The sequence below is a fragment of the Callithrix jacchus genome, chromosome 5 (assembly GCF_049354715.1).
Source record: "Callithrix jacchus isolate 240 chromosome 5, calJac240_pri, whole genome shotgun sequence".
In the NCBI taxonomy this organism is placed as follows: Eukaryota; Metazoa; Chordata; class Mammalia; order Primates; family Cebidae; genus Callithrix; species Callithrix jacchus.
The window spans coordinates 44,309,468-44,335,028 of NC_133506.1; the positions used below are offsets into that span (position 1 = coordinate 44,309,468).

Sequence of the window (25,561 nt, forward strand, 5' to 3'; positions counted from 1 at the left end):
AAGGCAGGCGGATCACCTGAGGTTGGGAGTTCAAGACCAGTCTGACCAACATAGTGAAACCCTGTCTTAAAAAAAAAAAAAAAAAAAAGGAGAAAAAAAAGAACTGAGAAGGCTGGCCTATACTCTTGGCTCTGTTATCAACTAGCTCCGTGACCTTGGGACCCTCTAGGCCTCAGCCTTCTCAACTGCAAAACTCTGATAGTAATGGTACCTCCAGGCTAGGATCACTGTGAGGATAAATTAGCTAATACATGTAAGTGTTTAGTTCAGTAGTGATATATAGTAAATGTTATATATGTCAGCTATGTTTAATTAAAAATTTTTTCTTTTTTTTTTAACTTTTTTAATTAAAAAAATATATATATATGAGATGGGGCCCAGGGTGGTCTGGAATTCCTGGGCACAAGCATTGCACCCACGTGGCCTTTCAAAGTGGTGCGACTAAAAGTGTGAGAGCCACTTTGCCTGGCCTTGATTTTTATTTTCTTCTGATTTTTTTTCAACCACAATAAACATTAATTTTTACATCTGTCCCAGCAGTTTGGGAGGCCTGGGCAGGAGGACTGCTTGAGCCCAGGAGTTCAACATGCCCAGGAGTTCAACACCACCCTGGGCAAGATGGTGAAACTCTGCCGGGTGTGGTGGTAGCTCCTGTACTTCCAGCTACTGGGAAGGCCGAGGCGAGAGGATCGCTTGAGCCCGGGAAGTGGGGGTTGCAGAGAGCCATGATCTCACCACTGCACTCCAGCCTGGGCAATAGGGCCAGACCCTGCCTCACAAAAAAAAAAAAGAAAGAAAGAAAGGCGGGCATGGTGGCTCATACCTGTAATCTCAGCACTTTGGGAGGCCGAGGAGGGTGGATCATGAGGTCAGGAGTTCGAGATCAGCCTGGCCAATATAGTGAAACCCCGTCTCTACTAAAAATACAAAAATTTGCCAGGTGTGGTGGTGCGCGCCTGTAGTTCCAGCTACTAGGGAGGCTGAGGCAAGTGAATTGCTTGAACCCATGAGGCGGAGGTTGCAGTGAGCCAAGTGAGATTGCGCCATTGCACTCCAGTTTGGGCAACAGAGTGAGACTCCATCTCAAAAAAAAAAAAAAAGGAAAGAGAGAGAAAGAAACATAATTTTGCCCCCAGAAACAAGAAACAAAGAAAAGAAAAATTATTTAGAATTTTACCCCCCAGAAACAATCACAGCTAACTGCTTATTGTATTTTATTCCATAGTTTTTTCTATATAACCATATCTAGAATTTATAAATGCAACTCTTTAGACTTTCTCACCCTTCGCATCCTCCTCAAATATTCCCACCTTTTTGAGGCCAGAGACAATGGAATTTGCTTCCCTAAAATAAAGTCCCGCCCCTTGATGTCGTCACACGAAACCACGCCCCAGATTGTCGCCTGCGCACTCTTAAGAGGTCGCAACGGGAGAACAGGAGGGGCTCTCTAACGGAAGTGACGCATGGCACATGCGCAGTGACGACGAGGAGGTTGCGAAAAGTTAAGGGCCGGACTGCAAGCTGTGCTCGCTTCCGGAAGTTGCTTCTGCGACAACATGCTTGCGGAGCTCGGCTTAATCGGCACCATAGGCGAGGATGACGAGGTGCCAGTGGAGCCCGAGTCTGACTCCGGTGACGAGGAGGAGGAGGTATGAGTACGGTTCTGGTCCTTTGGGTTTCTTTGACTGCTTCCCTTCCCCAGGATTAATCAGGTCCCTGTCTCCGAATCCTCATCATCCTATGCCAGCCAGTCCGGGAAGTTTCCCAAAAAGGATTTCACCGGGACCCCAAGATCTTCCTCAGTTTTCCCGCCACTAGCTTTTCTCCACGTCCGCCTGCTTATTTGGCTGTGTTGTTCCCTGTCACCATGTTGAACTCAGTATCCATTCACCGAAGAGGTATTTAACCACGTCCTGTGTAAGAGCCATAGAGAGCTGAAGTCAGCCCTGGTTTCTGCTCAGGGAGCCATGGTTGTCTGTCATATGTTCATCGAGCCAGTGTTTATTGAATACTTACGCGTGCTAGACCCAGTGTTAATCGTTGGGGACGTAGCAGTGAACAAGATGAGTGACAGTCTCCTGCAGCGTGGTGATGTGGGGACTTGCAGACATTAAGCAATATGGCAGTTAAAGAGGGATCAGTGTTCTGAAAAATGTGCTTGCCCTTCAAACATTCAGCCCAGATGTTGTCCCTTCTGCACTCTCATCTGTCCACTTGATAGGTTTATTCGGATGTCCCACAGCCTCTACAAATTCAACTCCTCCGAGGCTGAACTTGTGTTCAGTTCACTGTTACCTTGTTCCCTTCTCAAGCCAGAAACCTTAGAGTTGTTCTTGACAGGTTTTTCTTCCTCGCCGCCTCCAGTACTCTGCAGGCTAGCACATGAATCACTCTTAAGCTTCTCTCTCCTCTCTCCATTCTCGCTGTACCCACCCTAGCTCTGGCCACTGCCATCTCATGCTTACACACGTGCACACTTGCAGTCCAAACATACCTCATCTTCATCTCTTTCTCTTGTCCTCTTCCAATGCATTTTTTGCTTCGCAGCAGAGGGATCTCTTTGTGATACAGTCACATAGAGACCTTCCTTGCTTAAAACTCTGCAGCCTGCTTTCCCATGGTTTTCAAGGTCCTTCACGATCTTGTCCTTTCCACCTTGACTTTCATTTCTTATGGCCCTCCTCTTCATGACCAACACATCAGTCTCATTTACTTCATTTTTTTGTTTTTGAGATAGAGTCTTGCTCTGTCACCCAGGGTGGAGTGCGGTGGCACGCTCTTGGCTCACTGCAGCTTCCACCTCCTGGGTTCAAGGGATCCTCCTGCCCTAGCCTCGCTAGAACCTGGGACTACAGGCGTGCGCCACCACTCCTAGCTAATTTTTTTTCTATTTTTAGTAGAGACGGGGTTTCACCAGGTTGGCCATTCTGGTCTCGAAGTCCTGACCTCTCAGGGGATCCACCCGCCTCAGCCTCCCAAAGTGCTGGGATTACGGGCATGAGCCACCACACCTGGCCCAATACATTGTTATTAACTGTAGTCACCATACTGTACGTTGGATCCCCAGAACTTGTACATTGCAAAACTGAAGAGTGTATACCCTGGGACCAACATTTCTTCATTTCCATCACATCCCAGCCCTTGGCAACCACCATTCTACTGTCCGTTTTTATGAATTTGACTTTTTTTTTGATTCTGTATGCATTCTGTAGTGAGAAATGCAGTGTTCTGTATATTTTCATTGGGATGAAGCTTTATTTATTTATTTTGAGACGGAGTCTTCCTCTGTTGCCCCGGCTGGAGTGCAGTGGCATGATTTTGGCTCACTGCAACCTCCACCTCACAGGTTCAAGCAATTCTCTGCATCAGCCTCCTGAGTAGCTGGGACTACAGGCGCGTGCCACCACGCCTTGCTATATTTTTGTATTTTTAGTAGAGATAGGGTTTCACTATCTTGGCCAGGCTAGTCTTGAACTCCTGGGACCTTGTGATCCACCCACCTCGGCCTCCCAAAGTGCTGGGATTACAGATACGAGCTACTGCACCTGGCTGGGATGAAGCTTCTTAATTGTGCTGTTCAAATTTTCTATAGATTTACTCACTTTTGGTCTGCTTGATTTATCAGATGCTGAGAGAGATGTGACTCTCATTTCCTTCTTCCTATTTTTTTTTTCTTGAGACGTTGTCTTGCTCTGTCCCCCAGGCTGTAATGCAGTGATGCAGTCTCGGCTCACCACAACCTCTGCCCCCTGGGTTCAAGCGATTCTCCTGCTTCAGCCTCCTGAGTTAGCTGGGATTACAGGTGTGCACTATCTCACCCAGCTAATTCTTTTGTATTTTTAAAATTTTTTTATTTTTAATTTTATTATTATTTTTTTAATTGAGACGGAGTTTTGCTCATTACCCAGGCTGGAGTGCAATGGCGCTATCTCGTCTCACAGCAACCTCCACCTCCTGGGTTCAGACAATTCTCCTGCTTCAGCCTCCTGAGTAGCTGGGATTACAGGCATGTGCCACCATGCCCAGCTAATTTTTTGTATTTTTAGTAGAGACGGGGTTTCACCATGTTGACCAGGATGGTCTTGATCTCTTGACCTCGTGATCCACCCTCCTCGGCCTCCCAAAGTGCTGGGTTTACAGGCGTGAGCCACCACGCCCGGCCTATTCTTTTGTATTTTTTGTAGAGACTGGGTTTTACCATGTTGGTTAGGCTGGTCATGAACTCCTGACCTCAAATGATCCTCCTGCCTCGGCCTCCTAAAGTGCTGGGATTACAGGTGTGACCTACCAAGCCTGGCCCTTCTTCCTTTCTGTTGTTCTTCATCTCTGCCCCAAAGTCACTCTGTCTCTTACTTTTCCCAGGGGCCCATTGTGCTGGGCAGACGACAGAAAGCCTTGGGAAAGAACCGCAGTGCTGATTTCAACCCTGACTTTGTTTTCACCGAGAAGGAAGGGACGTACGATGGCAGCTGGGCCCTGGCTGATGTCATGAGCCAACTCAAGAAGAAGGTGAGACTGGCACTGATGGACAGTTCCAGACCTTGGGCTAGTAAGATTGGACAGTGGGTTTCAGGGCCTAGCCCTGACCTGACTGATCATCTGTTTACATTCAGTAGATATGAGAACTCCTTTGAAAATATCTGGTGTCTGCCCAGATGTGGTGGCTCACACCTGTAATCCCAGCACTTTGGAAGATTGAGGTGGGCAGATCATGAGGTCAGGAGTTTGAGACTAGTTTGATCAATATGCTGAAACCCATCGCTAGTAAAAATACAAAAAATTAGCCAGGCATGGTGTTGTGCACCTGTAATCCCAGCTACTCAGGAGGCTGAGGCAGGAGAAACACTTAAACCTGGGAGGTGGATGTTGCAGTGAGCTGAGATCACGCCACCATACTGCAGCCTGGGCAACAGAGCAAGACTCCGTCTCAGAAAAAATAAAATATCTGGTATAGTTTTGATGAGATGGGCACACAGATCACAAATGACTCACTGTAATTTTTTTTTGTCCAAGTCTGCTTGCTGGGGAAGACTCATCATCTTGATTGTTTCTAAGCAGAGTATAAGCACTTGCCAGGTGGTGTCCTGTGGTGTCACTGTGCAGGGTCCCTGGTTCCCACACAGCACAGCCAAAGCTACCACAAATGTCATTGTCATCTGCTTGTTTGCCAAGAGTTTATGGCTTTCTGTGAATCTGGTTAAACTAGGAGATGCATCCAAGTTATTTTCTATTTCATATGCTTCAAAGAGAAATATTGCCTGTCCAGAACAGTTTAATCTAGGCTCTGCTAGTCCTTATTCTGATTGAAATAAACCAGTATTGCCTTTTCAAGATCATCTGGAGGAGATTTTAAAATTTACATATGTATGTACATATATATAAATATATATGTATGTATATATATACATATTTTCAGAGAATGACAAATTTTTCTTTTTCAAATTAATTATGAAGTATTTGTTCTCTTATTCGATGTTTCAATGAAAATTTTTTTCACCTCTTTATTTTTATCTGCAGAGAGCAGCCACTACATTAGATGAGAAGATTGAGAAAATTCGAAAGAAAAAGAAAACAGAGGTGAGAAGAAAAGTGGCTACTTGCGTTGTTACGCCCCATGCTTTACTCTCACTGCGACCCCAGCATCTCTCTCGAAGCCCTTACAGAGCTGGGGGTGGCTGGGCCAGACGCGCTCTTCTGTGTGTTTGCTGTGAATCTGTACTGAGAATCCCCACAGTCATCCATTCAGGCTGGAGAACTTCCTATTGCTCTATTTAGGTTCTGGATTTGTAGAAGTTTGTCATGACCCTCGCTTTAATTTTTTCCCCAGGATAAAGAAGCCAAGTCTGGGAAGTTGGAGAAGCAGAAAGAAGGAAAGGAGGGCTCTGAACCAAAAGAGCAGGAAGACCTTCAAGGGAACAATAAGGAAGGCTCAGAAGATGAAGACTCAGAGACCGACTACTCGTCGGCTGATGAGAACATCCTCACCAAAGCAGGTAGACGTTATGGCGGAGTTGTCAGTAACAGGACGGGAGATCAGAAGGCATCCTCCGTGACTTTGTAGAGTTTCTTCCACTCTTCTGCATAGTTCATCTTAAGATATTCTGTCTGCTACATTGAACTCCTTTCTTTTTTTTTTTTTTTTAAAGAGATGTTGGTTGGGCGTGGTGGCTCAGGCCTGTAATCCCAGTACTTTGGGAGGCTGAAGTGGGTGGATTGCTTGAAGTCCGGAGTTTAAGACCAGCCTGGGCAACATGGTAAAACCCCATCTCTACTAAAAATACAAAAATTAGCCAGGTGTGGTGGCATGCGCCTGTAATCCCAGCTACTCAGGTGGCTGAGGCACGAGAATCACTTGAACCTGGGAGGGAGAGGTTGCAGAGAGCCAAGATCTTGCCACTGTACTCCAGCCTGGGCCACAGAATGAGACCTGTCACAAAACAAAACAAAACAAGACAAAACAAAACACACATGTGATTTCACAGGCTGAAGTGCAGTGATTCAGTCGTAGCTCACTGCAAAGCTTGAACTCATGGGCTCAAGTGATCCTCCTGCCTTAGCTTCTTCCTAAGTAGCTGGGCCTACAGGTGCATGGCCCTGCGCCTGGCTAATTTTTTTTTTTTTTTTGTAGGGACGAGGTCTTGCTTTGTTGCCCAGGCTAGTCTCAAACTTCTAGACTCAAGCAGTCCTCCTGCCTCGACCTCCAAAAGTGCTGGGATTGTAGGCGTGAGCCGCTGTGCCTGCCTAATCCTTTCTTTTAGGTTCTCTTTTCTCTTGGGATTTTGTTTGGGTTTCTGTACTTTGTAGGTAGTTTACTCTTTTCCCATCTAGCCCCACGCGGCTGCTGGATGCCTCTGTTATACAAACTCATTTGGGGTGATGTATTCAGATGGGTCTAGCCACTAGCCACATAGCGTGTGCTCAATAAGTTTTTTTTTTTTTTTTTTTTTTTTGAGATGAATTCTCACTCTGTCGCCCAGGCTGGAGTGCAGTGGTACAATTTCGGCTCACTGCCACCTCTGCCTCCTGGGTTCAAGCAATTCTCCTGTCTCAGCCTCCCAAGTAGCTGGGACTACAGGTATACATCACCACACCTGGCTAATTTTTGTATTTTTAGTAGAGATGGGGTGTCACCATATTGGTCGGGCTGGTCTTGAACTCCTGACCTCAGGTGATCACCTGGCTCGGCCTCCCAGAGTGCTGGGATTTTAGGTGTGAGCCACTGTGACCACCTGAATAAGTATTTCTTGCAGAAATATGTGGTAAAGCATCATAATACAGTGTAGTGGTCGAGAACCTGGTCTCTGGACCTGAGTCACTGGGTTAGCTTTCTCTGTGACCTTAAGCAAGTCATTCACCACACTGCCACAAAGTGTCCTCATCTGTGAAATGAGGCTGATGATGGTCACTCTTCAGAAGCTGATGTGTGGCATTGGCACTTAGGACAGCGTCCAGCAGAATGCAAGTGCGTTGTAAGTCTGAGCCATGCTCATCAGCTATATTTTTCTCCATAGATACACTCAAAGTAAAGGATCGGAAAAAGAAGAAGAAAGGACAGGTGAGCTTGGGCCTGCAGGACGTTGTGCAGTGTGTTGGCAACCCGGAAGGCATTTAAGGTCATTTGGTTTTCTTGGCCCTTTCTGTTGAATTCTCATCTCTCTTTTGGTATTCTGGTATAGGAAGCAGGAGGATTTTTTGAAGACGCATCTCAGTATGATGAAAACCTTTCATTTCAGGACATGAACCTTTCCCGCCCTCTTCTGAAGGTAGCAGCTTCTTGTAAAAATTTTTTTTTGCAAAAGCAGGGTCTTCCTATGTTGCCCAAGTTGGTCTCAAATTCCTGGCATTAGGCAGTCCTCCTGCCTCGACCTCCCAAAGTGCTGAGATTTGAGCCACTGTGCCTGGCCAGTAGTGGCTTATTTTGGCAACCAGGGGATTATTGCAGCCACCCCTAATTGGATTTTCTGCTTCTCTCTTTGCCTCCCTCACCTCTCTTGTCCACAGAGTTGCCAGAGAACTCTTAAGCAATGAGTTCCATCACGTCCCTCCTCTTAAGTCTTTCAGTCCCTCCCAGTCTCACTTGGCTTGAAAGCCCACGTCCTTACATTGACCTACAAGGCGCTGCCCCTTCTGTCCCCCTCTGATGACACCTCCAGGCACTCATTCTGCTCTGGCCATACTGGCCTCCTTGCTGGTCCTCAAATAGGTCAGGCCTCCTCTTCCTCAGGGCCCTTGCACTTGCTGTTCCCTCTGCCTGGAAGACTTCCAGAAATCTTTTGGGGTGCTCTCTAACTTCCTTCAGGGTTCAACTTTATTCCTTGCTCAGTGAGACCTTCCTGGGCAGCCCTACTGTGAACCTCACTCCCCCACGCCCCCCACCCCACCCCTCTGACAGCTTTCCATGGCATTTATCTCCATACGATGTGTCTTTGGTTTTTGGTCTGTTTCTACCAGACTATAAGATTCCCGAGGGCAGGATTTTTATTTCTTTTATTTACTGCTGTGTCCTCAGTGTCTAGAACAGCACCTCACACGTAGTACGTGCTCCGTGAATGTTTGTGGAATCAATGATTGGTGGGGGTTGGTGTGGTTACTACTTGTCTGGAAACCTGCCCTGTTTGTGTTATGCTGAGACCTCCCCCTGCTCAACCCTGTCTGACCCAGTCTTTTTTCCTCAGGCCATTACAGCCATGGGCTTCAAGCAGCCCACCCCGATCCAGAAGGCGTGCATACCTGTGGGTCTGTTGGGGAAGGACATCTGTGCCTGTGCAGCCACTGGGACAGGTTAAAAAAGGATAGGGACCCGGGGTGGGCAGAAGGGTGTTACCCAGGGCAGGGCTTTAGGTTGACTTAGCAAAAGGCTGGTTTGCTAAATATTCTTGGTTTCTTCAACCATTTTGTTTTAATTTTTTATTTTGTAGAGATGAGAGCCTCACTTTGTTGTCCAGGCTGGTCTCAAATTCCTCGGTTCAGGTTTAAGTGATCCTCCCATGTTGGCCTCCCAAAGTGCTGGGGTTACAGGCATGAACCACTAGGCCTGGCCATAACATTTTTTTTAACACTAGAAAGATATACTGTTACAACTGAGAGAGTAAAAACTTTTAAATTTTTAACTTTTATTTTGAAGTATTTGTAGATCAATGGCAAGTTGCAAAAATAGTGTATAAGGTCTCTCGAATGCTTCACCAGTGGTGACATCCCACATAACTGTAGGATAAAGTCAAAACCAGGAAACTGGCAGTGATATCACAGTATTTCCTAGACTGCAGAGTTCATTCAGTTTACTGAAGGATTAGTTTTTTTTTTTTTTTGAGACAGAGTATTACTCTGTCACCCAGGCTGAAGTGCAGTGGCCCAATCTTGGCTTACTGCAACCCCCGCCTCCTGCGTTCAAATGATTCTCCTGCCTCAGGCTCCCCAGTAGCTGGGTTTATAGGTGCCCACCACCATGCCTGGCTAATATTTGTCTTTTTAGTAGAGACAGGGTTTTACCACATTCGCCAGGCTGGTCTCAAACTCCTGACCTCAAGCGATACACCTGCCTCAGCCTCTCAAAGTGCTGGGATTACAGGTGTGAGCCACTGCACCCGGCTGTATTTTTTTTTTTTTTTTTTTTTGAGACAGAGTTTTGCTCTTGTCACCCAGGCTGGAGTGCAGTGGCGTGATCTTGGCTCACTGCAACCTCCGCCTCCTGGGTTCAAGCGATCTCCTTCAGCCTCCTGAGTAGCTGGGATTACATGTGCCTACCCCATGCCTGGCTAATTTTTGTGTATTTAGTAGAGACGGGGTTTTACCATGTTGGCGAGGCTGGTCTCGAACTCCTGACCTCAGGTGATTCTCCTGTCTCAGCCTCACAAAGTGCTGGGATTACGGGCTCCTGCCACCGTGCCCGGCTAAGTTTTTTGTATTTTTAGTAGAGTTGGGGCTTCACTATGTTGGCCAGGCTTGTCTTGGAACTCCTGACCTCAGATGATCCACCCGTCTTGGCGTCCCAAAGTGCTGGGATTATATATGTGAGCCTGACCATGTGAATTGAAAGCAGAAAAAATATTCTGTGAAAACTAAGTTCCTTCATCTCCCCTGACCAGGTATGTAGTTTTTCTGTGCTCTGGTGAAAACCTAACCCTGGAGGGAACCAAACATCTTCTCGTTGCTTCCTTGCTGCCCCTCCCTCTAGGTAAAACTGCTGCTTTTGCCCTTCCTGTCTTGGAGCGTCTGATTTACAAACCCCGCCGGGGTCCAGTCACCCGTGTGCTGGTGCTGGTTCCCACTCGGGAGCTGGGCATCCAGGTGCACTCTGTCACCAGACAATTGGCCCAGTTCTGCAACATCACCACCTGCCTGGCTGTGGGTAAGTTTCTGGCCAAGGGCTGCCAGCCCCTGAGGGACCGTGGTGGGATGGAGGATGGATGTGCCCTGCCATCTGTGGGTGACAGGTGCCAGGATAGGCCTTTGTATTGATTGAATCCACTTAAAAACTGGAAGACATGTTTTCTTTCTTTCTTTTTTTTTTGAGACAGTCTCACTCTGTCACCTAGACTAGAGGCAGGGGTGATCTCTGCTCACTACAACCTCTGCCTCCCGGGTTCAACTGATTCTCCTGTCTCAGCCTCCTGAGTAGCTGGGATAACAGGTGCGTGCCACCACACCCGACTAATTTTTGTATTTTTAGTAGAGATGGGGTTTCACTATAATGACCAGGCTGATCTTGAACTCCTGACCTTGTGATCCACCCACCTCAACCCCCCAAAGTGCTGGGATTACAGGCATGAGCCACAGTGCCCTGCCCTGGAAGACATGTTTTCATAGTGCTTTAGGCAGGTGAGACTTAACCAATCTTGACAAATGAAACCTGAAAACTATGAACATTTTTTTCTTGGTACTGAACAAATTTGGGATATAATTTCTGCTTCATGAGAATAATGAATGAAACATTATTTGGGGCAGCGTTTTTCTGATGAAGTTATATAATGTTACGGAGCCTGCATTTTGCCATCCTTGTACAGTTAAAGTCAGAAGTGATCTTTGTCTCCCTGTAACCGACTTCATCACTTTCTGCAGCTGCTTCTCTTAGTCCTTGGATGCTTCAGGCATTCTCTTCTTTGTTTTTGAGAGGGTGTCTCCCTCTGTCACCCAGGCTGGAGTGCAGTGGCATGATCTTCGCTCACTGCCACCTCTGCCTCCTGGGTTCAAGTGATTCTCCCACTGCTTTCTGAGTAGTTGGGATTACAGACATGTACTACCATGCCTGGCTAATTTTTGTATTTTTAGTTGAGATGGGGTTTTGCCAGGTTGACTGGGCTGGTCTCGAGTTCCTGACCTCAGGTAATCTACCTGCCTTGGCCTCCCAAAGTGCCGGGATTACAGGCATGAGGCGCTGTGCCCGGCCCATGCATTCTCTTCTGAATTGCATTTGTGTCATTAACATTTTTTATTTTTATACTTACCACAGTTGTAATTACATAATCTGTTTTTCCCATTATATTGGGAAACCCATGTACTTGGGCCTTTATTTGTCTTTTTTTTGAGAGGGAGTTTCGCTCTTGTTGCCCAGGCTGGAGTGCAATGGTGCGATCTTGGCTCACTGCAACCTCTGCCTCCCGAGTTTCAGCGATTCTCCTGCCTTAGCCTCCCGAGTAGCTGGGATTACAGGCATGCACTAGCATGCCCAATTTTGTATTTTTAGTAGAGATGGTGTTTCTCCGGCTTGGTTGGTCAGGCCGGTCTCAATCTCCTGACCTCAGGTGATCCGCCTGCCTCAGCCTCCCAAAGTGCTGGGACTACGCCCCGCCCGGCCTTTTGTTAGCCTTACTCTCTGCAGTTTCCTCTGTATCTGGCCTGAAGCCTGGCCAGTGGCTTATGCTCAGTCAACACCCATGAACAGCTGACCTGGCCGCTTGATTGGGGCTCTGTCCTCTTTGCAGGCGGCTTAGACGTGAAGTCTCAGGAAGCGGCTCTCCGGGCAGCACCTGACATCCTCATCGCCACCCCAGGCCGGCTCATTGATCACCTCCACAACTGCCCTTCCTTCCACCTGAGCAGCATCGAGGTGCTCATCCTGGACGAGGCTGACAGGTGCTCTTCACAGCTTGGGGCCCAGGGCACTCTGGGGTTCCAAGGCCCACAACCGGGATGTGGACCTGCCACACCATGTTAGTCTTTGTGGCTCTGGGCATGGTAACAGATCAGCCGCTTGTGCTTGGGCCTTAGTCCAGCATTAGCCCATGTTTTCCTGTTTTTTCTTTCTCTCTATTATGGTGGTCAAGTGATAAGGCTGGTCAAATATTGGCTCTGCCACTTCCTAAAGAGATTTGGAAATGTTTAGATTCTCAAAACAAAATCTCTTCTTGTTTGTAAATGGGAGATAAGCACATAGGCATATGGTGTGGAGGAGCTGAGGAGGGAGGAAGTGGAAGTGCCAGCACGGCTCCCACCAGGGCCTCAGTGACTGCCTCAGGGACTCCCTCTCTTCCCCAACCCCCAGCTCTGTTCCTCATACGTGTGCCATCTGCTTACCTCTTTGCTCCAGGACTGAACAGAAGGAGCTCTTCCTGAACTGGACTGAGGCTGGAGGTAGGGCAGGGGAAGGAGCTTGCAGACAGCCCCAGGGCATGCTAAGGCTGCTGGCCCTTCAACTGCCTGTGATCCTGATGCCCCTCCCTGACTCTTCACCAGCTGAAGGAACGGTAGCTCCATCCTTCCAGCTGTTCCGCTCTGGTTTTCACAACCCGCAGCTCGCCTATGGGCACTGCCTGTCTACACGCCCCCACTTTGCAGCCTCTGTATTTGCCATTTCCTCAGCTTGGAGCCTCTACTTCCTAGGCTCAGGTGATTCTCCCACCTCAGTCCCTGCAAATAGCTGGGACTACAGGCACATGCCACCATTCCCGGCTTCTTTCTTTTTTTTTTTTGAGATGGAGTCTCGCTATGTCACCAGGCTGGAGTGCAGTGGCATGATATCTACTCACTGTAACCTCCACCTCCTGGGTTCAAGTGATTTTCCTGCCTCAGCCTCCCAAGTAGCTGGGACTACAGGCAAGTGCCACCACGCCCAGCTAATTTTTGTATTTTTAGTAGAGACAGGGTTTCACCATGTTGGCCAGGATGGTATAAATCTCTTGACCTTGTGATCTGCCCACCTCGGCCTCCCAAAGTGCTGGGATTACAGGCGTGAGCCACCGTGCCCAGCCATGCCCGGCTTATTTTATATTAAATAAATAGAGATGAGATCTTGCTATGTTGTCCGGGCTGGTCTTGGACTACTGGGCTTAAGTGATCCTCTCCACTTGTCCTCCCAAGATTTTGGATTTTAGGCATTAGCCACCTTGCCCAGCACCAGCTCATTTTTGTAGAGATGGGGTTTTGCCACGTTGCCCAGGCTGAGGGGCTTTTCTAGATGCAGGAAGACTAAAGAGATGTGGCAGCCAGCAGTAAGGCAGGAACTTTGGTTTTTGAACTAAAACAAAAGGCAACTATAAAATGACACATGGCCTGGCGTGGTGGCTCACATCTGTAATCCCAGCACTTAGGGAAGCTGAGGCGGTTGGATCACCTGAGGTTGGGAGTCTGAGACCAGCCTGACCAACATGGAGAAACCCCATCTCTACTAAAAATACAAAATTAGCCAGGCACAGTGGTGCATACCTGTAATCCCAGCTACTCAGGAGGCTGAGGCAGGAGAATGGCTTGAACCCGGGAGGTAGAGGTTGCAGTTAGCTGAGATCGCACCATTGCACTCCAGCCTGGGCAACAAGAGTGAAACTCTGTCTCAAAAAAAAAACAAAAAGACACTTGGAGGCAGTTGAAGGAATTTTTTGGGGGGTTTTTTTTTTTTGAGACAGAGTCTCGTTCTGTCACCAGGCTCAAGGCTGGAGTGCAGTGTTGTGAGCTCGGCTCACTGTAACCTCCGCCTCCTGGGTTCAAGCAGTGCTCCTGCCCCAGCCTCCCAAGTAGCTGGGACTACAGGCATGCGCCACCATGCGCAGCTAATTTTTTGTGTGTTTTAGTCGAGACAGGGTTTCAGCATGTTGGCCAGAGTGGTCTCAATCTCTTGACCTCGTGATCCGCCCGCCTCGGCCTCCCAAAGTGCTGGAATTACAGACGTGAGCCACAGCGCCCGGCCGGTTGAAGGAATTTGAATGTGGCCTGTACTTTAGAGATTTACCCACTCGCAAGCCTTGGGTGTGTTGATGATGTAGTTTTGTAAGAGAAGGTTGTAGTCCTTAGGAGTTGCGTGCTGAAATATTTTTGGTAAGGTGTTACAACGCCTCAACTTGCCACAAAAAGACAAAGCAAATGTGGCAAAATAATAATTCTTGGTGAAAAGATAAAATAATAAAATAGATGAATCCTGAATGTAACCAGTGACAACAGAACAGCAGCCTGTATGCTATCCTGTGTCCTTCACTGTGACTGAAGAGCTCTCTACCCATTTCTGCCATGTCTTTCCTTGCTCCCAGGATGCTGGATGAGTACTTTGAGGAGCAGATGAAGGAGATCATCCGAATGTGTTCCCACCACCGCCAGACCATGCTCTTCTCGGCCACCATGACAGACGAGGTAGACTGAGGGACTTCTCTGCAGCGGGTGGAAGTACGCATGGAGGGGGCCATGTAGAGGACCCTGGCTGGGCTTGAGGGGGTTTGCCTAGGGTGAGCACTGCTGCCTCCTTCCCTACCACCTCACAGAGAGCAGAGCAAACCCAGCTTTGTGCTTGGCAGGTGAAAGATCTGGCTTCTGTCTCCTTGAAGAATCCTGTCCGGATATTTGTGAACAGCAACACGGATGTGGCTCCCTTCCTACGGCAGGAGTTCATCCGGATCCGGCCTAATCGGGAAGGAGACCGGGAAGCCATTGTGGCAGGTGGAAGCTCAGGGCGAGCCTGGGCAGGGTGGGCCGGTCAGCTTCCTTGAGCTCTTGGTATCCATGCTGAAGTGCTTGGTTTTTGCCCCTGTGCCTCTGCTGTCCAGTCTTCCTAGCGCAGAGGCTGCACTGCACTCTTGATCATCTGCTGCCTCACTTCTCCATGGGTCCTTCCTTTGCTTTATCACCTAACCAATCCTCCTTGTGTCCTGTTCAACTCCCAACCACTTGGCACCAGCTGCGGTTGTGCCCCTCAGTCCAGACCACTGTCCTCTGTCACCTGGATCGTTGCACAGCCTCTAGTTCAAGCTCTCCTCTTCCACTTGGCCCTTTGTGACTGCATGGCAGAGCATTTATGATGATTGCTTACAGAAGACATTCATACTTGTTACGTCCTTATTTGAACACCCTGTGGTGGCTTCCATTGGTCTTAGACTAAAATCCAAACATCCTAGTGAGTATTTTAGGACTGTTCAGGCCTGGCCGGTGCGTGGCCTGGGTCCTCAGCTGTGGAGGCTTGCTTATGGCTCCAGCCACATTCGCCTGCTTGTACTTTTTTTCTTCTTTTTTGAGGCAGACTCTCGCTCTTTTGCCTAGGCTGGAGTGCAGCAGCATGATTTTGGTTCACTGCAGTCTTTGCCTCCTGGGTTCAAATGATTCTTGTCCCTCAGGCTCCTGAGTAGGATTAGAGGCACTTGCCACCACTCTTGGGCTAATTTTTGTATTTTTAGTAGAGACAGGGTTTTATCATGTTTGCCAGGCTGGTCTTGAACTCCTGGCCTCAAGTGATCTATCTTCCTTGGCCTCCCAAAGTGCTGAGATTACAGGTGTGAGCCACCACACCTGGCCGCCTGCTTGTACTTCTCATTTTAAGCTTGTTCCTGCCTCCAGGACTTCATGTTTACCATTTCCTCTGTCTAGAATCTTCCGCTGGATCTTCCCATGGATCATCTGCCTTGTCATTGAACCTAATCTCACCTCTTCAGAGAGGCCAGCCCTTAGCTGCTTCACCCTCCTCCCTGAACTCTGTCTTATGACATTTTTTACCCCCCAGGAATTGGCTTCTCTGTATCTCTGTACCCTGGAATTTGAGTTTCACAGGATAGGGACAGTGCCTGTCTCTCTAGTGCTAGGCACAGTGATCACACCTTGTGGATGAGGAGATGGTACATGTTGAATAAGAGCCTAGAAACAGCTGCCAACTCAATCCTCTCTTCCTGCCAGCTCTGTTGACGAGAACCTTCACTGACCATGTGATGCTGTTCACACAGACCAAGAAGCAGGCCCACCGCATGCACATCCTCCTAGGGCTCATGGGGCTGCAGGTCGGTGAGCTCCATGGCAACTTGTCACAGATGCAGCGGCTGGAGGCCCTCCGGTAACATTTGGGGTGGGGACCGAGGCTCCCACCATCCTTCTGGGGCAGAGCAGTTAGAGGGAAGAAGAGGACCCTGAGCATTCTATTAGAGCATTAGAAGGAGACACATAGGATGATCTTGGCCTTGAACATTTTAACCTAACCACTGTGAGGTCATGTCTTAGGTGCATTTAGAACTCTGACTTCATAGTCAGAGATGACCCTCATGCCCTTGGATGCTTGTCCCTAGCATGGGAGCTGTTGTGTGGGGCCACAGAGGAAGCTGGCTTGGAAAGACAGCACATGGTCTCCTCCCTGAAGCTTCCTGAGAGTGGTGAACATTCCTGGGTCTGACTGAACAAGATTTAGAGTCAAAGTCAGCAGCCATGACTTGAGCATCTACTTTACCAGGCACTGTGCTGTGTGCTTTCCATGTGATTTCTTGTTTAATCCTCAGAGAATGGCATAGGGGTGGTTGGCAAGGAGGAACCCTTTAGAACTCTCCACCTATCCTTGTTCATCAGAGGAGTGCTGAAAGGTGTTTGTTAAAGATAGACTGATTTAAACTGAGACATTTGCTCATGCCGTTAGCAGACAGAACTATGTTTGCTCTGCATAATTGGTTGTTGAAAAGTGGGTGTAAATATCCCATGTGCTCACATTTAGAATGTATCTCCATTTTAATGCCTTGTTCCGTCCTCTGCTGACTCAGGGTCTTGTGGAGCATTATTGGGGGAGGTGTCTGGATAAACAGCTGTTTGTGACTGTTTCTAGGCGCTTTAAGGATGAACAGATTGACATCCTTGTGGCTACTGATGTGGCAGCCCGTGGACTTGACATTGAGGGGGTCAAAACGGTGAGCAGACTCTATCTTCCTTGGACTTTTGGTGGAAGTCTTTTTGCCTCTTCGCACCCCTCTTCCCCTGCCAGACCTGACTGATGTTCATTTTTGACCTTCTAGGTAATCAACTTCACAATGCCTAATACCATCAAACATTATGTCCACCGGGTGGGGCGAACAGCTCGTGCCGGCAGGGCTGGGCGCTCAGTCTCTCTGGTGGGAGAAGATGAGCGGAAGATGCTGAAGGAGATTGTAAAAGCTGCCAAGGCCCCTGTGAAGGCTAGGATACTTCCCCAAGGTGAGCAGGCACCTCTGTGGCAGTGCAGAATGGCTCCGGTGGGCAGGGCAAGGGCAGAGAGTGCGATGGCTGAGAGCGGGTGCTTTACAGTTCAGAGCCAGATTTGAATTCCAGCCCTGCTGCTTCCTTGTGGAGTGACCCTGCGCAGGTTTGGCCTCACCTCTTTGAGCTTGCCTCCTGTGTATAGAAGGGAATAATGACAGAATTGTAAACACAGTTCTCCACTTAGGTGGAAAATTGGGAAGAGAAGGTCGCTTGGGGCAGAATTCTCAATAACCTCCTTCTCCCCTTACTGTTGGTGGGAGGAATTCAGAGATCAGTACTCATTCCTTTTGGGTCCTTTCATTGATTTTGTTCTTCTGATCTGTAGGGGTCCTATAAAGCATGTCCTCTTTAAAGTATTTTGTTTTTTGGGAGGCATAGGCGGGTGGATCATGAGGTCAAGAGATCGAGACCATCCTGGTCAACATGGTGAAACCCTGTCTCTACTAAAAATACAAAAAATTAGCTGGGCATGGTGGCGCATGCCTATAATCCCAGCTACTCAGTAGGCTGAGGCAGGAGAATTGCCTGAACCCAGGAGACAGAGGTTGCGGTGAGCCAAGATTGTGCCATTGCATTCTAGCCTGGGTAACAAGAGCGAAACTCCGTCTCAAAAAATAAAAATTAATTAAAAAAATTAAAAAATAAAGTATTTTGTTTTGTTTTGTTTTGCTCTTGAATTCCTAGGTTCAAGCAATCCACCCACTTCTGCCTCCCAAAGTGCTAGGATTACAGTAATGAGCCACCAGCCTTAAAAATTTTTTAAGTTATAAAATATTACATATTTAGCCTGGGCATGGTAGCTCTTGCCTATAACCCAGCACTTTGGGAGGCCAAGGTAGGAGGGTTGCTTGAGGCCAGGAGTTCGAGACCAACCTGAGCAATATAGTGAGACCCCTGTCTCTCAAAAGAAAAAATTACCTGGGCATGGTGGTGTGCGCCTGTAGTCCCAGCTATTCAGGAGGCTGAGGCAGGAGGATCACATACATCCAGGAGGTTGAAGCTGCAGTGAGCTATGATGGAGATGGCACCACTGCACTCCAGCTTGGTCAAAATTGTAATACCCCATCTCTAAAAAATGAAATAAAAAGTACATATTTATTGTTGGAAATGTAAATTTAAAAAGCAAAAATGTAATTCCATGTCAAAGAGCTCACCAGTGATAGCATTTAGGTGTATTTTGAGATGGTGTCTTGCTCTGTTGCCTGGGCTGGAGTGCAGTGGTGCCATCTCGGCTCACTGCAACCGTCACCTCCTGGGTGTGAGCAGTTCTCCTGCCTAAGCCTCCCGAGTAGCTGGGATTATGGGCATGTGCCACCACACCTGGCTGATTTTTGTATTTTTGGTAGAGACGGGTTTTCACCATGTTGGCTAGGCTAGTTTCAAACTGACCTCAGGTGATCCACCTGCCTTAGCCTCCCAAAGTGTTGGGATTGCAGGTGTGAGCCACCGTGCTGGCCTTTTTTTCTTGTAGAGACAGAGTTTGGCCATGTTGCTTAGGCTGGCCTCAAACTCCTGGGCTCAAGCAATCCTCCCACCTCAATCTCCCAGAGTGCCGGGATTACAGGTGTGAGCCACCATGCCCAGCCTACCCTTATTTTTAAATCCTTTTAATTTTTTCCCTTTGAGATGTTGTCCTCAAATTCCGGGACAAGATTGAGAAAATGGAGAAAGATGTGTATGCAGTTCTGCAGCTAGAGGCGGAGGAAAAAGAGATGCAGCAATCAGAAGCTCAGGTGAGGCTGTGAGGCAGGATCTTGTTCACAAGGCTGATCAATAAACAAGCTGCAGCTGTGTCCCTGCTGGTGCTGCCCTTCTGAAATGCTTCTTTCATCAGAGCCCCAGGCATTTGCAGGCAGTGGCTTCCTGTGTTAATAGATACAGGTTTCACGGCAGGCATCCTTTTGTTATCACTACAGATCAATACAGCAAAGCGGCTCCTGGAGAAGGGGAAGGAGGCAGTGGTTCAAGAGCCTGAGAGGAGCTGGTTCCAGACCAAAGAAGAGAGGAAGAAGGAGAAAAGTAAGTGAGGGAGGTTCCACAGAAATGTAAACACAGAATTACCCCATAGGACTCAGCAGTTCCATTCCTAGTTCTGTACTGTAAAGCAGGGGTCCCCGACCTCTTTGGCACCAGGGGCCAGTATTGTGGAAGACAATTTTTCCACATTCAGGGTGTGGGAGGTGCATTAGATTCTCATGAGGAGTGCACACCCTAGATCCCTCGCATGCACACTTCACAGTAGGGTTCGTGCTCCTCTGAGAATCTAATGTCACTGCTGATCTCACAGGAGGAGGAGCACAGGTGGTAATGCTGCCTCATTTGCCGCTCATCTCCTGCTGTGCAGCCTGGTTCCTAATAGGCCATGGACTGGTACTGGTATGCAGCCTGGGGGTTGGGGACCGCTGCTGTAAAGGACTGCAAACAGGGACTCAAACAGATACTTTAGATGCCAGTGTTCTTTGAAGTACTGTTCATAATAGTAAAAAGGTGGAAACAAACTATGTCCATCAATAGGTGAATGGATAAACAAAATTGAGGGGGGTGTATACACACACAATGGAATATTATTTAGCCACGAAGTTCTGATAAGTGCTATAAGAATGAACCTTGACAATATTAAGCCAAGTGAAATAATCCAGACACAAAGAGACAGATATTGTTGGATTCCACTTACGTGAGATACCTTGCTGGGCAGATTCCATAGAGACAGAAGGAGATTACAGATTACTTAGGGCCAGGGGAAGGAGGGGAAGAAGTTATTAGTGGCTGCAGAGCTTCTGTTTGGGATGATGACGGTGAGTAGCCTCCTTGTTAGGTTTTGGAAACAGATAGTGGTGATTGTTGTACAATGTTGTGAATTTAAGTAATGCCACTGAATTGTATACTTAGTATTGGGTAAAATGGCAAGTTTTGTTATGTGTGTGTGTGTGTATTTATATATAAAAAGCTATAATAAAACTTTTATTTTTAAGGTTAGGAAATACTTATAGATTTCCTCTCCATCTCCCTTTAAAAAGGACCCAAAACACTTATTAGTCCACATTATTCTGTGCCTTGCCTTTTTCAGTTTTGAAGATATGTTTTATACAGGCCCATATATGGCTGCCCTTTTTATTTTTTTAATGGCTTCATGTTCTTCCATCATATGAGTTGATTTTTTTTTTGAGACGGAGTCTTGCTCTGTCGCTCAGGCTGGAGTGCAGTGTCATGATCTCGGCTCACTGCAACCTCTGCCTCCCAGGTTCAAGCGATTCTCCTGCCTCAGCCTCCCAAATGGCTGGGACTACAGGTGCGTGCCACCACGCCCAGGTAATTTTTTGTATTTTTAGTAGAGACAGGGTTTCACTGTGTTAGCCAGGATGGTCTGGATCTCCTGACCTTGTGATCTGCTTGCCTTAGCCTCTCAAAGTGCTCGGATTACAGGTGTGAGCCACAGCGCACAGCCAATCATCATTTATTTAATCCTCTGTTGAGGGATATTTAGGTTGTTTACAGTCCTTTGCCATCCAGCCTGGGCAACATGGTGAAACCCTGTCTCTACTAAAAATCAAAAAATTAGCCGGACGTGGTGGCGCATGCCTATAGTCCAACTACTTGAGAGGCTGAGGTAGGAGGATCACCTGAGCCTGGGGAGGTCAAGGTTGCAGTGAGCTGAGATTCTGCCACTGCACTATAGTAGCCTGGGCAGCAATGAGACTCCTGTCTCCAAACAAACCAACAAATAAAAAAACCCCAAAAAACAATCATTTGTCATTACAAACAAGGCATGTAGTGAATAACCTTGTACATAGGCCCTTTTACAATTAAGCAAGCATATATATATGGCTTGCAGGATTCATTCCTAAAAGTGGAATAGTGGGTTAGAGTGTATTTGTATTTCTAGTTTTGTTAGAGATTGCAAAATTACCTTCCTAGAAGGTATACCAGCAGTTTTAGAAATATTATTTATATTTGATGGGACAAAATAAGGGTATATATATGTTACATTTCTGATAGAAATAGAGTTATAACTGTACTGGTGAGTAAAGTGGTATAAGTGACCTAAATCTACATTTTTCATAGCAGCAGGTTTATAATGAGTATCTTAAATGGATTGAGAAATAGTCAAAAAAGCATGTTATTTAGTGAAATGGAGGTAATCAGTGGAAGAAGTGCTTGCTGCTTTTCTTTTTTTTTTGAGATGGGGTCTCACTTGTTGCCCAGGCTGGAGTACAGTAGGGCGATCTCAGCTCATTGCAGCCTCTGCCTCCCAGGTTCAAGCAAGTCTCCCGTTTCAGCCTCCCAAGTAGCTGGATTACAGGTGTTCTACTATGCCTGGCTAATTTTTGTATTTTTAGTAGAGACAGGGTTTCAGGCCAGGCTGGTCCTGAACTCCTGACCTCAGGTGATCCACCCTCCTTGGCCTCCCAAAGTGCTGGAATTACAGACCTGAGCCAGCTTGCCTGGCCAAGAAGTGCTTGCTGCTTTTCATTTTAAATTGTTATGTACCAATTTAAAATATGAGCACTTATTGTAAGCTTAAAAAAAGATAAAATTATCCCTGAAATCTTTTGTTTTCTTCTCATCCCAGTTGCCAAAGCTCTGCAGGAATTTGACTTGGCCTTAAGAGGAAAGAAGAAAAGGAAGAAGTTTATGAAGGATGCCAAAAAAAAGGGGGAGATGACAGTGAGTGGCCTCTTTTTTGGAGTTTGGGTCCACTCAGTGGGATGGGTCAGAGTAGCCTGGTGTGTTCCACACTCATCCCTCCCCTCTTCCCCCAGGCAGAGGAAAGGTCTCAGTTTGAAATCCTCAAGGCGCAGATGTTTGCTGAACGGGTAGCCAAGAGGAATCGCAGAGCCAAGCGGGCCCGAGCAATGCCCGAGGAGGAGCCAGTGAGAGGCCCTGGTAGGTGGATGGGGAGCTCAAAGGAGCTTGTAGGGAGGTTTTCCCTGAAACCTGTGCTCAGGGAGAAAATTTGAGGGATGATGACAATAGCCCACATTATTTGGGTAATTAGTATGTACGAATGTGTACATACTAATTGGAGCTGTCCTCCATTGGTCTAAGGGGTGTAGTGACCCTGTGGGTGGTGAGGACTAGGATTTGAACACCAGCTTTTCTCACTCTGGAGCCTAAGTCCTTACCAGCTGCCACTTGGAGGAGCTGTTGAAGATAGACTGCAGATAGTCTTTGGATGCCAGAGCATCCACTGAACTTGGAATAATTACCCTGAACTTAAGGGGATTTAGGAGCTTGGGCCAAAGAGAACCATATCTAACCCCTTCTCTCTGTGCACAGCCAAGAAGCAAAAGCAGGGGAAGAAATCTGTATTTGATGAAGAACTCACCAACACAAGCAAGAAGGCCCTGAAACAGTATCGAGCTGGGTAGGATTTCAAGTCATCAGGGAGCCCGTGGTATTCTAATGGAAGCTATGAGTCTCCTCCCTCCTTCCCTATTCCCAGTTCTCACATACCTATAGCTTTATAATATGTAAATTCAAGGGTACCTGTCTGTTCTCCACCCCCCACCCCTTTCAAGGCCACCTGAGGATCCCAAGGTGGGAATAGGAGAGGGGTGTTAAGCTAGCACTGTTCCTGCCTTTGAGGTGAAATAGTACATTGTTGGGTTCAGAAATGGAGCTTTCCTTCAGGGGAGTGATAACTCTTTCATCTCAAGTTCCATCCTACAGAACCCCAGAGAATCCTGGCTTGCTCTCAGGCATGTGTTGTCCCATGCCACTTTCCCCAGCCCAGGGTTGGGGTAGGAGCAGACTAAGCTTCTCAAGAGGTTGTATATACATAAGAAGGGCCTCTTCCAACCTCATTTTAAAGTTGGGCCCTGAATTCCAAAAACACATGTCAGGTGGAAACCCATAAAGGCTTAGAACTTGGGCCCTGAAAATGATGCATGCCAGAGATGTCACTGCTTCATGTGGAAGCTGGGTAGGGTGGGGTGAGACAATACTGATTTGTTCAACAGCTTGCTCGTTTCAGCATCTCATCTTCTTTTTCACAGCCCTTCCTTTGAAGAAAGGAAACAGTTGGGCTTACCCCACCAGAGACGAGGAGGAAACTTTAAATCTAAATCCAGGTGATGCTGGCCGTTTTGGAGGGCCACAGGTTGTGGCTGTTTGGGATTAGAGATAAAAACCTTTCATGGAAAAGGAGCTTCTCCATCCTCATTCTGGTCTTAACTCTCTGATTTTCTTCTAGATACAAGAGGAGGAAGTAGCTGTTGTGACCTGAAGAAATTCATGGGGGCAGCCCTTAAATCCCTTCCCCGTGGGAAGTTATCTTGGCTGGTCTGTCGTTTCTCCATTTGTTTTTAAAAAAAATTAGGCCTGTCATTTGTGCATTAAAAAAAAAAAAGTTTGGGTGGTGGTGATATGTAGCTTTTTTCCTAAGGATGTCTGTCAATCTCCCTTCTTGTTGATTAGCTTTCCTATAATGACTATACTAAATGGAGGTATTTTTTCGGAGGAAGAGAAACCAATCTAAGTGTATTATCTTATTACTCTCTTCCTGTGCCCACAGTCTGCTAGGCTGGTACTGCCACATACAGTTGGAATGCAGAATATTTATGCCTGTAGAGGAACTGGTTATGGAGTGAGGAAAACTCTTGTTAGAAGGTCTCTTCTAGCCTGGGGAATACAGTGAGACCCTGTCTCTCCTGTCTCTTAAGAAAAGTTATCTTTTGTTGATATTCTAGAACTAAGAGCTACATGATAGCTTAGTTCTAAAACATCAACAAGAGTACTTTAGCATAAATGCCAACCATGCACCAGGTATTTTGTATGCTGAAGAGAATCCAGTCAATTCACTGCACTCCTTCCTGTGAGGCAGGCAGTGATATCCCCATTTTTCCAATAAAGAAACAGAGGCTTAGAAAGACTAACGTTCCAGATTTGCACAGCTGGGAATTCAGGTTTTCAACTAACATCTACTTGAACCCACATCCCACCTCTTACTGCTCTACTGTGGAAATGCTGCTGGAGAAACAGAAGCCCCAAAAGACAGAAGGAGCCTTGACTCCGTCAGTTAGTTACTTGCTGCAAAAACCAGAGTCCCTTGTGCCCAGGCTGGAGTGCAATGATGCAGTCTCGGCTCACTACAACCTCTGCCTCCCAGGTTCAAGTGATTCTCCTGCCTCAACCTCCCAAATACCTGTGGTTACAGGCACCTGCTACCACACCTGGCTAATTTTTGTATTTTTAGTAGAGACTGGTTTCACCACGTTGGCCAGGTTGGTCTTGAACTCCTGACCTCAGGTGATCCACCCACCTTGGCCTCCCAAAGTGCTGGGATTATAGGCATGAGCCACCATGCCTGGTAGAATGTTGGTTCTTCTTTTCTGACTCAGAATGAGATGAAGGCTGTGGGGCCCACCTGGGAAAAGTATGTATAGTTTGTTATAATTTCAGGGAGTACTTACTGCCCCACCCCCAGCTTGAAAATGGTGTTATCCAGTAGCACATACCCTAGATACTAGTGTGTTCAAAGCTATTCATTCAGGGTGCACTTAAGTCACCAACAGAGGGTCCAATTCAGAAAATGATGGCACAACTGTGTGATGGAGTCCAGTTCAGACTTACTGTCTTAATACGTTTTACAGAAAGGTCATTAGGCTAAAAAAGCCAAGTATGGAACTGTGTACTTTTTATATTGAAGCTGGGTCTCACTCTTGCCCAGGCTGGAGAGGAGTGCCTTGATCATTGCTCACTGTAACCTCAACCTCCCCAGGCTCAGGTGATCCTCCCACCTCAGCCTTTGGAGTAGCTAGGACTACAGTACAGGTTTGAGCAACCACACCTGGCTGATTTTTGTATTTTTTTGTGGAGATGGGGTTTTGTCATGGTGCCCAGGCTGGTCTTGAACTCCTGGGCTCAGGAGATCTGCCCACTGCAGCCTCCCACAGTGCTGGGATTACAGATGTGAGAACCACCATGCCCGGCCCCAAGGGATATGTATTGCATGTGCATAAATTATCTCTGGGAGGACTCAGGAAATGAACAGGGTTTGCTTCTGGAGAAGGAAACTTCAAGTATACCCCTTTGTACAGGTTGAAGAAATGTTTTTTTACCATGGGTAAAAATGATATTTACCAGCTAAATAAAAATCCTGTATCACAAAAACAAAATCACAGCCACTGTAGACAGTGCCTGCCCTATCCCCGTCTTCACT

At 47.2% G+C, this 25,561-nt stretch overlaps 1 protein-coding gene across 2 annotated transcripts; it reads left to right on the forward strand.

Annotated features, from left to right (window-relative positions):
• Window positions 1-1,523: 1,523 nt before the first annotated feature.
• On the forward strand, window positions 1,524-25,517 carry DDX27 (DEAD-box helicase 27). Of its 2 annotated transcripts, XM_002747633.7 has the most exons (21): window positions 1,524-1,649; window positions 4,363-4,509; window positions 5,518-5,577; window positions 5,828-5,993; window positions 7,512-7,555; window positions 7,677-7,763; window positions 8,676-8,781; window positions 10,175-10,348; window positions 11,922-12,072; window positions 14,457-14,556; window positions 14,718-14,859; window positions 16,084-16,237; window positions 16,991-17,072; window positions 17,178-17,355; window positions 19,027-19,133; window positions 19,317-19,419; window positions 21,971-22,065; window positions 22,161-22,284; window positions 22,678-22,765; window positions 23,397-23,471; window positions 23,594-25,517. In XM_002747633.7, the coding sequence occupies exons 1-21, from the start codon at window positions 1,557-1,559 to the stop codon at window positions 23,610-23,612; spliced, it is 2,295 nt and encodes a 764-aa protein (XP_002747679.4). In that variant the 5' UTR covers window positions 1,524-1,556; the 3' UTR covers window positions 23,613-25,517. The 2 variants fall into 2 exon arrangements, with proteins under 2 accessions (XP_002747679.4, XP_078228036.1); XM_078371910.1 differs by lacking the exon at window positions 7,677-7,763.
• The last annotated feature ends 44 nt before the right edge of the window (window positions 25,518-25,561 follow it).